This window comes from Polypterus senegalus, chromosome 18 (assembly GCF_016835505.1).
Source record: "Polypterus senegalus isolate Bchr_013 chromosome 18, ASM1683550v1, whole genome shotgun sequence".
Lineage (NCBI taxonomy): Eukaryota > Metazoa > Chordata > Cladistia > Polypteriformes > Polypteridae > Polypterus > Polypterus senegalus.
In genome coordinates this window covers 29,954,471-29,967,494 of record NC_053171.1, presented here as the reverse complement: position 1 = coordinate 29,967,494, position 13,024 = coordinate 29,954,471, and the positions used below count along the sequence as shown (strand labels likewise).

The 13,024-nt window shown below is 39.9% G+C and overlaps 1 protein-coding gene across 1 annotated transcript in view; it reads right to left on the bottom strand.

Annotated features, from left to right (window-relative positions):
• Positions 1 to 13,024, bottom strand: part of trmt61a (tRNA methyltransferase 61A) — a 43,894-nt gene that overhangs the window by 20,667 nt on the left and 10,203 nt on the right. Inside the window, exon 2 of the mRNA XM_039741811.1 lies at positions 4,952 to 5,333. Coding sequence (XP_039597745.1) covers positions 4,952 to 5,282 — 331 coding nt within the window. The 5' untranslated portion in view covers positions 5,283 to 5,333. The remainder of the gene's footprint in view (positions 1 to 4,951; positions 5,334 to 13,024) is intronic.

Sequence of the window (13,024 nt, the reverse complement as noted above, 5' to 3'; positions counted from 1 at the left end):
GGGAGCACCTGATGGACTGATTGAGTGCGTTTATAGCTCTTGGGATGAAACGGTTTCTGAACCGCGAGGTCCATACAGGAAAGGCTCTGAAGCATTTGACGAATGAGAGAAGCTCAAACAGACTGTGCCCACGGCTGAGGCAGCATGTGCTAGAAGTTGTATCTCAATAATTCTCTCCACTCTTGACACAATCTGCCATAGAGCTTTCCGATCAGCTGCTGTAAAACTGACTCCACGCTCAGATACAGTGGGTTAAAATACTCTGACTGGTGCACTGAGAGTAACAATGCTAGAGTAGCTGTGGTATTTGGAAGTTTGGCCATTTAGTGCACCACTATATGGTTACAGGTTGATTACAATCAGATGTCTTAAACTAAAAAACCAATATGTGGTCAATTTCAGTCTATTTGATAAAACTGCGTCAGGGATGTGAATCTAAAAAATAAAGGGAAACCACACAGGTATAGTAGCACTGCTTTGACACCAGGTGCAGCCAGTTTTCAAAACTGAGTCATAAACTTGCGTACGCAAGGGATTGAGCTGGTGTGAGAATATGCATGGCTTTATGCCAAGTTTATTTTTTAGACATTGTATGCACTATTTATACATGAGGCCCCGGGTGTTCTTCAAGGACCAGTCTGTAGTTGGCTGCATTCATCCTTCCCCTAATTCTTATCAGTCAACCTGTCTCTGCCACTGAGTAGCACCTCCAACAGCATAATGCTGCCACCACCATGCTACACCATAGAGATAGTATTAGGTAGGTGTCTCATCTTTGCCACTTGAGTTCTGCCGAAAGAATTAAGTTTTGTCTGTTCAGACCAGAGAATATTTTAAACTGTCTTTGACATGTATTGCAAGTAAATAATTCAATAAAAAATAGTATTCTGTGAGCAAACTAAGAATCAAATAAACAATAAATAATCTGTTAAAAACAAGGAGTCAGAGTTGCCTTTCAACCTGATCCCCTAGTGTTTCTCTCTCGTTTCACTCTGCTCACCCATCACCAGTTATACTCAGCAGAGCTGACACATCTGTGAATGTGGTCCACAAATAACTCCCATTCCAGACACCTCCGATCGGTGTCTGCCAGGACATGTGGATTCCTATTCCCTCATACGGCTGACAACCCTCGGCATCTGCAAGATCCCTGGAGCACTTGATTGTTTCTGCGTTCAACAGGAGCAATCCAGTCTACCACTGGAGAGCCACTAATACTGCTCCCTCAAGGGGTCTCCCCTAACTGCTTTGATGTCCCAGTCAATTCTGTATATTCTCAACCTTTGCATTGAAATTGCTTCCTCGATTTCTTTGTTTGTTTTTTTCCTTTTGCTCACTCACTCTCAGACTTACTTTAACCTGCCAGTGAGTGCAGGTGCCCCAAATGACCTGTGGTGCTCTGATGAGGGACTGTGCACTAACTGCCTTCTTGAACGTTACTGCAATTAGCACATTCCCTCATCACCACAGCCACATGGCTTTCATCCCACACATCTACGCAAACGGGGTCTGCGCTGCCTCACTGTTTATAATAAAACCTGCAATGCAATGGACCCCTAAAGTGCTTCAGCACACTAAGTGGTAGATGCAGGACAGTGGAGTGATTATATGTCTTGACTGACCTAGAATTAAATAAAACTCTTCAAAAAAATGCATCGAGACTTTAGCAATGATAAGGTGGCTTAGTTTGTGTAATTCACCCCATTACCAGCATGACCCCCACCACCAAAACTAGATAGGTAGCAAAATTAAGTGATAAAGGCAAAGCAAGACATGAAATGTATGACACAAACATTTATGTGCAATAATGTATTTTCAAGTAGAATACAGAGCAAATTCAGAAGGGCCTTGACTCAGTCTCATGCATGGGTGAAGTAATGGCAAAAAATAAAATAGAAGCCCTTTGATCAGGTGAACTACCGACCAGCCAACAGTAGATAAAAGCTACCAAACAATTTTTTGCAATGAGGCATTAAGGCATAAATGTAGGTGACTGGCAGCATGGTTTAAACACCCAGGGAAATATTAAAATTTACTTTGATTTGTTTAATTAAGTGCAGAAGGTGATGAGCTTTGCTGGAGGTGTGCTTTACACTTAAAAATCACAGCGCAGGTCACTCATGTTGTAAATCAATTTTTATTTTTATGTTGCTCAGTATAAAATGTCTCCCAGACAGCAGGTTTATTAGTGTGCCTCATCTGCTTCGATCAGCTGTGTACTGTATGCACAACTAAAAACATTTCAAGAGAGGAGGAGGAGGAGGACTGATTAATGCAGGTCCACCTGGTGCTTGGCATTTTAAGGACTGGACACAGCAGGACGCGAGCCAGCTGCTGAACAGGTACAGTAGATCCTCAGAGCCATGCTGCCTTGCTAATAAGTAGACGGATGACAAAGAGCACTGCAGTGGATCTCTCAGCCATTACAACCTTTAATCGTGCTTCCTGGGCATGATGAAGCTGCACTTCTCCCAACATTTTCGAGAAAGGGGCTGATTAGGCATCCTTCATGAATAAGGCAGACTAAATGAACTCTGGCTGACAACTGCTTGGTTGCCATTCATTTTTACTATTCTAAAGACTGCAGAATTGCTTATTATCAATGCGCAAAAAAAAGAAAAAGAAAATGGTGGAACTGAATACAAACAGGACAAGATGGTTGTTGAACATGATGCAGCACATCATTAGGTGATAAACAAGGGTACCTTTCTCCCTGCAGAGTTCAGTCTTGAGGGCTGGGCAGTTATAATCAAATAGCAGATTTTAAGTTCTTAATCTTTCTTGCTGGGAAATAGAGATTTTATTTTTCTAACACAGATTACTTTAGATAACTTAACCAGGAATTAATGGGTGGTAGAATTTACAGCATTTTAACCACCCCTCACTCACAGAAGCACAGTATGTGCTGTAAGAAATAGTTTACAGCAACACAACCATTGGGTAAATAATTAGGGCTAAAACACACCCTTTTTGCTTATGCAACAATAAGCAATCATTCTCACTTTCAACTAAAAATTGTAAAGGGGACCAGCCACCTCAACCTCCATTCAATTATAACGTTATATTATATAATTATATTGTTGAAATAGTTTTACTGTCAAATAATGCAAAGAGTACACAACACATGTTTCGCCCTAATTCTGGGCTCATCAGGCGTACACACTCACTGCACCCCCTCTTGGGAATCGAACCCCGAATTAGGGCAAATATATATATAATATAAAAATCAAGAAAGAGTGAGAGATAGAGAAGACGTCATCTCCAACCAAAATGAAGGGATATTTTGTGTAATCAAATAAATGTGCTTTGCTGTGGTGTCGCACCATGAATGATCACAATTTGTATTTTTGCAACTGCCAATGTTCCATCACAAACCTGCAATGTTTGGATTACAAAGGTCCTGATTAGCAACTCCTTTTGAAGCTAAGCAATGAGACAATTCTTACTGCTCACAACACAGAAAAGGGAATTGAGGGTCTTTGTAATTAAGATGTCATGGATTCATAGTTGGCCACTGGAAGTTACCACAGTGCAAATATCCTAACTGGGATGGATTGTGATTTGATTCCACAACAAACCACTTGTCATAGTCAGCGGGATTTGCACAGTGGACATGTTACACAAAAACATGGAGGCTCAATGAGAGAGAACTTACGTAACTGAGGTCACGAGGAAGTGCTCTGCTTGCAGTGTTTACAGTGACTCCCTGGGAGCATAAGTGTATAAGAGTTCCTATTGCTCATGGTGTAGAAAAAGGAGCTGCTTCTTAGTGCCTTTGTAATCTAGACATAGTGGGTTCACAGCTGCCCACTGTCCGTGACCAAACTGGGATGAATTGTGGTACGATTCCAGGACCAAACAGTATGGTAACAAAATTGCCTGACTGTTTACATATACTGTATATCATTCAGAACACATCTCTATGATCTTAAATAACAGACTGTGTATAATTTATTTACAGTTCTTATCTGACTTTTACCTATGATTCCTGTGACAAAGAATCTCAAAAATCACTTGCCGCCGATGTTTTTTAAAATTAAACAAAAATAGTGCCATTGCATTGTTGAACCTGTCCTAATTAAATATGGGTTCATGGTGGCATTAGCCTACCCGGACAGTATTGGGGTACAAATCAAGAAATAACCCTGCAAGTATATCTTTTCTAGCTAAGCCATTAGACAGATTAAAACAAGATCATTCATGCCTGCATTCATAACCAGTTGAACATAAAATGTACAACTACAAATTTAACAAAATCTAAGAAATCACAAAAATGTTAAAACACTGGCTCGTCAGGACAAAGAAGTAATTCTCTTTAATGACAGCATTTTTAGCACATATTCTGATACTAGTTTTGTTCAGAGATGCAGGCACAGTTTCTTAGTTGAGGTTGCACACAATCATTTGACCTTTTTTCATAAATGCTTTTCTAGGAAACATGAAGACTTGGATTCAACTTTTAATGACCAATTTCAAATATTTCCAAAAAATCCAGGCATTGTTATATGAATTAAGGTTCTAACTCCTAACAGTTAAAAAAAAAAACAAATACAGTTAAAGTATTATCTTACAGACAGCCACAACCTCATTCATAATTCAACCGAGTTCAACAACCTATATGGCTTAGCTATAAATTATGATAAAATATTGTTAATGGATGAGTTTAACATTCATATAGATGTGGAAAACAAACAACAAAAAATGTTCTCATTCTGGCTGACAATTTCATAATAACTATGAATGAAAAAAAAAGAACCAATTTACTTTTCTAAATGTATGTAATCATAGCTAGCGGAGGGGGTGTGGAGTCTATTCTAGCAGTATCGAATTTAAGCTGTGACACTAGTCCATCACTGGGCACACTCGGGCACACATTCACTCACAACAGGACAATTTAGAGACACCAATTAGCCTACGGTGACCAAATTAAATTAAATTTGAATGTCCTCACCTGACTCGCAGACAATCGACCCAGGCTTTAGCTCCAGCATCATCAAGATCATAGAGATGTCTGTCGAGTACAGGATTTGGGTACGGTGGGGCAAGTTCACAGTCCACAGTTCCGGGGTTGGGTGAAGAATGTATACCCAGCCTCCTTTGCTGCATGTTACTTTGGAGCCATACTTCTTTCCAATCAGGTCTGTTGAGTGACGGATCACACCATACCGGGTCTGTGTTTGGGCACCATGCTGGACTTTGATAGGAAACATGGATTCATGACCCAGGAAGACAATGGAAATGTCACCTTCCTGAATGTATTCCCCATACTCCACGAAACTCATCTCAGAAATGATTAAGAGGAACTGCACTCAGATATTGTCCTGATGTGCCTCCTGGAAAGGAGAGAAAGAAGAAATCATCTTAATACAACTTAGTGCGTCCAAGCACTGCAGGCATGTCTGAACAAACTAAGGAATTCACAGGTCACTCAAGTAAGTACCAAGAGAGCAGGCACAATTTGATTCCCTGAGAAACAAGCAAGGACAATGATGTGTCTGCCATTGATGAAAGTGCTTCCACCTGCACATCTTTTAATTGGGATGAGGAAAGGCTCTGACGATAATGAAGTGCAAAGTTTTGAGCCACTGAGGTTTTGCACTTCAAAAAATACCTTAAAGACACAACTCAAAGAGCCAGTGAACTCCTCCCCAAAGTTAGAGAAACATTTCAAGCCACTCAAACAAGAAAAACAGAAGAACAAATATAGTCTGTCTGGACTGGAAGTCGCAATCTGGCCAACAATGTCATTAAATTTTGTCGCCTAAACTTGGAGGTCAAGTATATCGCTTTAAAATGAAGGCCATTAAATGAGGTAGGGATTTAAGAGGGGGTGTCAGCTTTCCTGGCTGACAGAGTAGAGAGGAGGAGGTACTAGTTCGAATGGAATGGAACCGTGTAGGTTTTTTTTTTTTTTCCCCCCAGTGCCTGGAGTGCCAAACTTGCCAATAACCCCCAAATTTTCCTTTGCAATTTGGAGGACCTGCTTGCAGGGCTGAATGCAGGTTAACATCATACCCAGGATGGAGCAATTGCAGTTTAGGGGCCTTGCTCAAGGGCCCAATGGAGTGTAATGACTTCTGGCATTTACAGGATGGACATCCATTTAACTGACAGACACATGACTTGGCAAAGAAACTCATTAACTGTCCTTGTTTGAAATAAAAATCAAGGCCACCTTAGAAGTGGAATTTCATGTGACCCTACCTGCAGGAGTGACTGAGAGTTGTCATCTGAACAAGGCAGATAAGTGACCTTTCTTAGACCTTTTAAAAATTGCCATTTGAATTAAGAATTATTGCTTGGATGGTACCCTTCTGGTTACATGTCCTCACTTGGGCTACTAGATTCAATGTGCAAGTACAGCCCTCTTACCCACTGAGCTAAAGGAGAACTCCCCACGTCCCCAATGCCCAATCAGGCTGCTAACTATGAAGGCATCTTTTTTCAGCAGCAAGCTCTTTACATTACAGTCTTGCTACATAAGGGAAAGTGACTTGGCTAAGAATGTCACTAAATGTTGTCTTCTGGTTCTGGAAACCATGTCACCCGTCTTAGATTCACAGCCAAACTAATAGCTACAGATTGCATGGAGACGTCAAATGGCCAAGTCTATGTGATTTACCAGTTGTTAACGGTGGAACTGAAAGTACAGCAGACTCTTTCTGGGTTATATAAGCGAGATGTCATGTAACACGGCTTTAGGGATCAATTGAAGCCAGTATCTGAGTAATTTGGTTAAGTAACCAGTATAATTAGAACATTAGAACAATCTAGATGAGAACAGACCATTCAGCCCAACAAAGCTTGTCAGTCCTATCCACTTAATTCTTCCAAAATAACATCAAGACAAGTTTTGAAAGTCCCTAAAGTCTTAATGTCTACCACACTGCTTGGTCATTATTTTTACGTCTGTAGTTCTTTGTGTAAAGAAAAAAACTCCTAATGGTTGTGTGAAATTTACCCTCAACAAGTTTCCATCTATGTCCCTGTGCTCTTGACTTTATTTTAAAGTAAAAGTCTCAAACCACTGGACTAATTCCCTTCATAATTCTTAACACTTCAATCAGGTCTTCTCTTAATCTCCTTTTCCTCAAACTGAAAAGGCTCAGCTCTTTTAACCTTTCCTCATAACTCTTCCCCTGTAGCCCTGGAGTCAGCCCAGTTGCTCTTCTCTGGACTTTTTCTAGCATTGCCATGATTTTTTGGTATACAGGAGACTAAAAGTGCAGACAGTACTCCAGATAAGCCTTACCAGTGCATTATGAAGCCTGAGCATAACCTCCTTGGACTTGTACTTCACACATCAGGGTGTTATATAACATAACATTCTGCTAGACTTCTTAATGGCTACTGAACACTGCTTGGCAGTTGATAGTGAAGATTCCACTAAGATTCTTAAATCCATCTCATAATGTGAACTTTTCATTTTCAGACCTCCCATTGTGTATTCAAACTTAACATGTTTACTTCCAACATGTAATACTTTACATTTACTTACATTAAATTTAGTCTGCCACACATCTACTCAAGCTTGTATGCCATCCACATTCTTCTGTACTGACTCAACAGACTCTAGACCACCTGGAATCATAACCAACTTGTTATTTATATATATTCAGTAAAACTCTTGCCATGTGTTGCTCAATCTTTTCCTTAATTCCTTTCAGTAATTTACCTGTGATGCACATTAAGCTTACTGGCCAATAGCTGCTTCGTTCTGCCAGATCTCCCATTTTATATAATGTGATAATATTTGCCATGTTTTGGTCTTTCAGAACTTCCCCAGCACACAGTGACTTCCTAAAAATATCCATCAAGTGTTTATACACGTACTCGCTTAGCTCCTTAAGAATTTGAGAGTTAATATTATCTGGTCCTGGTGGTTTCAGTCTATTTAATCTAAGCAGAACTTCTCCCTCTACAAATTTACAAACCACTCAGTACTTCCTTAGTAGTTCTTTTTAACAATGGGAGTCATCCACTTCCAAACATGTGAAGACCTCAGAAAAATGTGAGCTTAGAGCATATGCTATTTTGCTATGTTTTTTAAATTCACTTTTACTATTCCTGATGCACTTAACCTCCTCCTTGGCTGTTCTTTTACTACTAAAATACCAAAATAATCTTTTTGGGTAATCTTTCGCCTTATCTACTATATTCCTCTTTAACTGCCTTTTAGCCTCACTAATATCCTTCTTAATGGTTGTTTTGTTGCCTTTGTAGCTTCTTTAACTTTTTTTTCGTTATTTCCTACTAATTCTAAATTTAGGTATGCATCTATCCTGCATTATATTTAAAACATTTTTAAAACCTGTTCCACTACTCCTCAACTGTCTCCACACTTAAAAGCTTATTGCAGTCTATCCTCTTTAGACTTGGCCGCTTCTGCTGTAAATATGCCCTACCAAAGTTAAACTTGGCAGTTTTGGTCTTTGCACCCTCGCTCTTCCAAAAAACTGTCAATTGTTTATTATGGTCATTTGACCCTAGTGGGTCATTCACATCTACATCTACAAATCTATCTGGATTATTACAAAATGCTAAATCTTGACAGGATTCACACTGCATTTCTGCTTTAAAATAATGTGCTCTTGTGCTCCACTATTTGCAAGGTTGGCCCATTTAATATTTAGGTAGTTAAAGCCCCCACTATAAACCCCCCCTGTAAACTTGCTAAATTATAATATAAAGCTAAGTTCCATCATCTTAATATGGTGGAGTGGGAGGTTAGGGGGGAAATCAAAATATCCTGGTTTAAAAAGTCACTGGGCACATTGTGTTGCATTTCAGCCAGAATTCCCACATCTTTCTGGGGTTCAAATTCATGTCTGATGTCTGTTTTGTTTATTTTTATTTTTTTCTTTTATTGATTATTTTGCATTATTCTTTGTTTTTGGTTGTGTCTATGTATTTAAAGTTGCCTGGATTATGTTCCATGTGGTTTGTGATTGATACCCCAAGAAATGGGACCACCTGTCAATCACTGCCAGGAACTGCCCTGAGCCCCATAAATTCAGATGGTCTTCCATAGTCCCTGGCAATTTTGAATGCTAGGGAGTTTTTTGGCAAGTCTCTGTTTTTGCCAGGCTTTGCACTTTTTCTGAATTATTGAAATTTTGCCATTTTACTGTTTTTAGACAATTGCCCAATTTGCTGTATTGGACTTTTTTGCTTTGGATTGCATTGTCTCTCAGACAATTCCACTTTGCCTTTGTGCTCCATGAAGCATCATTGCTACTGGAATACTGTTTTGGTGAATTGTTTAAAATGCAAGTGGGTCAGGTCAAATGTCCGGTCTTATGGGTCATCTGGGTGTCACTATATGAATTGGCCAAGAAGCTGATATCCGGCCATACTGAGAGCCAGGTTTCCAACCGGCAAGAAATGTGAATAAAAAAGTGATGTCAGGTACCAGTTGAAGATTTGGAGTTTTTAATGGAGGGCTTAACAGGGTTTCTGTAACTGTAAATTCATTTAAACAGCACCCACACCTATTCTTCCAAGACTGAAAGGTGAAATTGAATATGAGAAATATCACTTCTGTTTTTATTCCAGCCCAGAGTAGCAACATGCCCTGCAAAACTGAAGACCACAAGAACAAGGCCAACCATAGACCTCAGCAGAAAAATTCCCACCACGCAGAATGAATGAAACCATCCTGAAAGTGTAGACTATACATCACTTGCTGTGTCTAATAAAATAATAAAGAGGCTTGACGGTTATAACGGACAATGGACATCTATCCATGTGACAGAGTCACCCAAGTAACCTGTGAAAAGTGCTATACAAAATAAAAATTTTAATTTTCCAGAGTCCTCAGTGTCTTTATTGAATGAAACAAGTGACTCATCTTGAGAATTTAGTGAATATATGTATTCTTGTTTTTGGTCATGCTCTACCTACCACTTACCTGCTAATCCTTCACCAGATCTGCAGTTAAGAGGGCTCTTACTTGTCCAGCACCACCTCATTTGTTTGTACACTGCTGATCTTGACTTTTTGCCTTGTTCCTAAAGGTGCATTTACCTTGAATGAGGACAAGTAGATTTCATTTTCTCCTCTAGTATGCAAGCAATTTCACTTTTTTTTTTTTACACAAAGGTAGCAAATTCACAGCTATCTAAGAAAATTATAATAGTCCTGTAAACTGGCTTAAGTCAAAACCAGGGAGAGCAGCCCAGCTATTGAAAGTACCAGTTATGTTTGCCAGAAATGCTCATGCTACACTAAAGCAAAGAACACTAAATTGTACTCATAGTACCAAGATTAAATAAAGTAGTATATGGTGGCACAGTTGACAGTACTGTCATACAACTAGAGGGACTTAGGCTCAGTTCAGGCTCATTCTGGTCACAGCCTTTATAGCATTTTTTCCACATAATCTGACCACCTGTTTCTCAAACTACTTTAATTTTCTTTCACATCCAAAAGACATATATAAACAGGTTAACATGGGACTATTTTGTGGATGTGCACATTGTGCAATGGTATGGCTTCTCACCCAAGTCTAATACCCAACTTACAGCACTACCCAAGGTGCCTCCAGGTGTCCAACAACATTAAAGCAAGTTGCTTGGTAAAAGCGGATAATGAACAGGAGAGTGAACCAACTGTACACAAAACGCTTTGCTATCAAAATCATGGAAAAAAATTAACCTGCTCCTATGAATAAGATGAATAAAAGATTGGTTCACTTAATTACATGCATCTATCTAAAAGCGAGCTGGTCCCCATGTGTCCCTCACAAGACCCTCACAACCACCACAGGTCAGGTCAGGCTGGGGATCATGCATTGGTACAGCACGTTGCCGCACCCACCACACAATGAAACAGCTTGGATCCTGGTTGGCAACCTTTCAGGCATCCAGTCTCACCCCCTGGAAATGACCATCTATCTACCGGTGTTACGTGGGTGCCCCCTTGGCCTGGTCCAGCCATTCGGGTCCTCAACAATGAGGATTCTGCGAGCCAGATCATCCTTGGGGAATCATGCCACATGGCCGTAGTGTCTTAACTGACACTCCTTACCATGCAGGTAATGTGACCCATTTGGGACTCCGTGAGCAACCACTTGTTCTACACAAAGTCAAACCAGCAGTACCCAAGGACTCTCCGAAGAGTCACAGTACCAAAGGAGTCCAGAATTCATCCATGTCTCACAACCATATAGCAAAACAGGTAGCACTAATTATTAAGTAGTATGGTGGAGAATAGGGCTCCATGGACTACTAGGTGGGCTGAATTGCCTATTCTCGTCAGAACAGTTCTAATAACCGTAAAAAATAAAGTGCATGGGAAAACTAATACAGGTATCACTCTCAGGAAAATGGTAGTTACTCTATCACAAGAGTACGTCTGCAACATTCAGTTTTGTTGTCAATATACCATCTCTAATTGATTCATCATTATGTTTCCATTATCTTTCTTTTTTTGTTATTTTAATTCTCTTAGTGGGCAACTATTTGCATCCGACTTAGGAATACAGCGGATCGAAAGGTAGCAACATAGTAAATACCTCAGGCAGTGATGGCACCTCAAAACACTTCAGCCCAGATATTAAACACAGGTGCTATCATAGAGTCTCATTCATCTGTAGTCAGCTCCGCAAAACCTGTAAGACAGTTCAACTTAAAGGCCATTGCATAAAGGCCATTGCAGGATTATTCGGTTTCAGTCGCCAAGCTAGCCAGTTACATAAGTACAAGAAGGCAGAGATGCTCACAGGGGTCAGCAAACTGACAGTCAAAGGCAGAATGGGCTCGGCACATTGCAGTTCACGTGCAGGCTGCCTTCTGCCTCCTTGCTTGCATTAGCAGTGTAGCGCTCAGTGAGCAGAAGGCCTGTGCATGGAATCTCTGGGGCACTGGCAATCAGCACTGACCTCTTTACAAGGAGGATTTCTATCCATTTTAAGCGCTCAGTTTGCATCAGAGGATAAGAGTGCAGAGCCAGTCCTACTGCTGCTCATGACACACACCAGTGTGGTCTTTAAATCAGACTCTCATTCATCTACTGCACTAAAGAAAGACTAATACAAAAGGGAAGCAAACAAGGGTGACAAAGACTAAGTACAGCCAGTCAAAGCAGTCTGGCTGCTTCAGCACCTGCATACATCAAAAACCTTTAAAGACTGAATAGCCAACACTGTCATTAATGAGCAGTAGAGAATGGAAGATTTAGCTTCAGAAACTAAAAAGGAGGCCAAGGTGTTTCTTTAAGGGCACCTGATAAAAAAAGAGCATGGCTTATATAAAAAGATGACCTCCCAAGCTGGGAGTAAAAAGGACCTATGGGGGTTTATTTCCACTTGATAAATTACTCATTACTAAAATGTAAAACCTGCAGCTTACTGCACCTGAACTGAATAAATTAGTCAACTGTTCAGCAGACTATGCAAAGCAGATCTAATATAAAACATTATAAAATTGAAAGAAGCAGGAAAAAAAAAAAACAAAGCAGGAAAGGGTGGCTTTTAATATGAAAGATGCTGATTGATGTATCTTGTGCTGCAACCTTTTTTTTTACACACTTCTCATAAAGTGCTACATGGAATAATTGGATGAAATAAAAATGTTATTACACCACACACAACGGAATCGGAATTATCTGTACAGAACACATCACCCCCCAAGTGGCTCTGGAAATCCAAAAACCCCTCAAAACTCTGCTTAAAAAGCTGTAAAACCAACACCAGCTTGCTAGGCACACAAATTACCTTTTTAAAGTCTTTTTCTTTTTTTTGAAAATGTGTGTTCTAGTTTGCGGCTTCTACTTTTGTAAAACTCTCTGCCCAGGTCACTTGGTGTAGTACCTCTATCCCAGTTCACATTCAGATGACAGCAGTACAGTAATAACAAGAGACCCTCAGCCTTTAAGCTTACATTTTAAACTGCCCCATACCTCTGTTTAATTTTACTTTCTGATTTCGTTCATATTCTAGTGAGGTTAATGTTACTGTGGGGATTATAAACTCTTACATCTTCTAAAGTATATGCAGTCAGTATATATTTATTTTCTTAAGCTT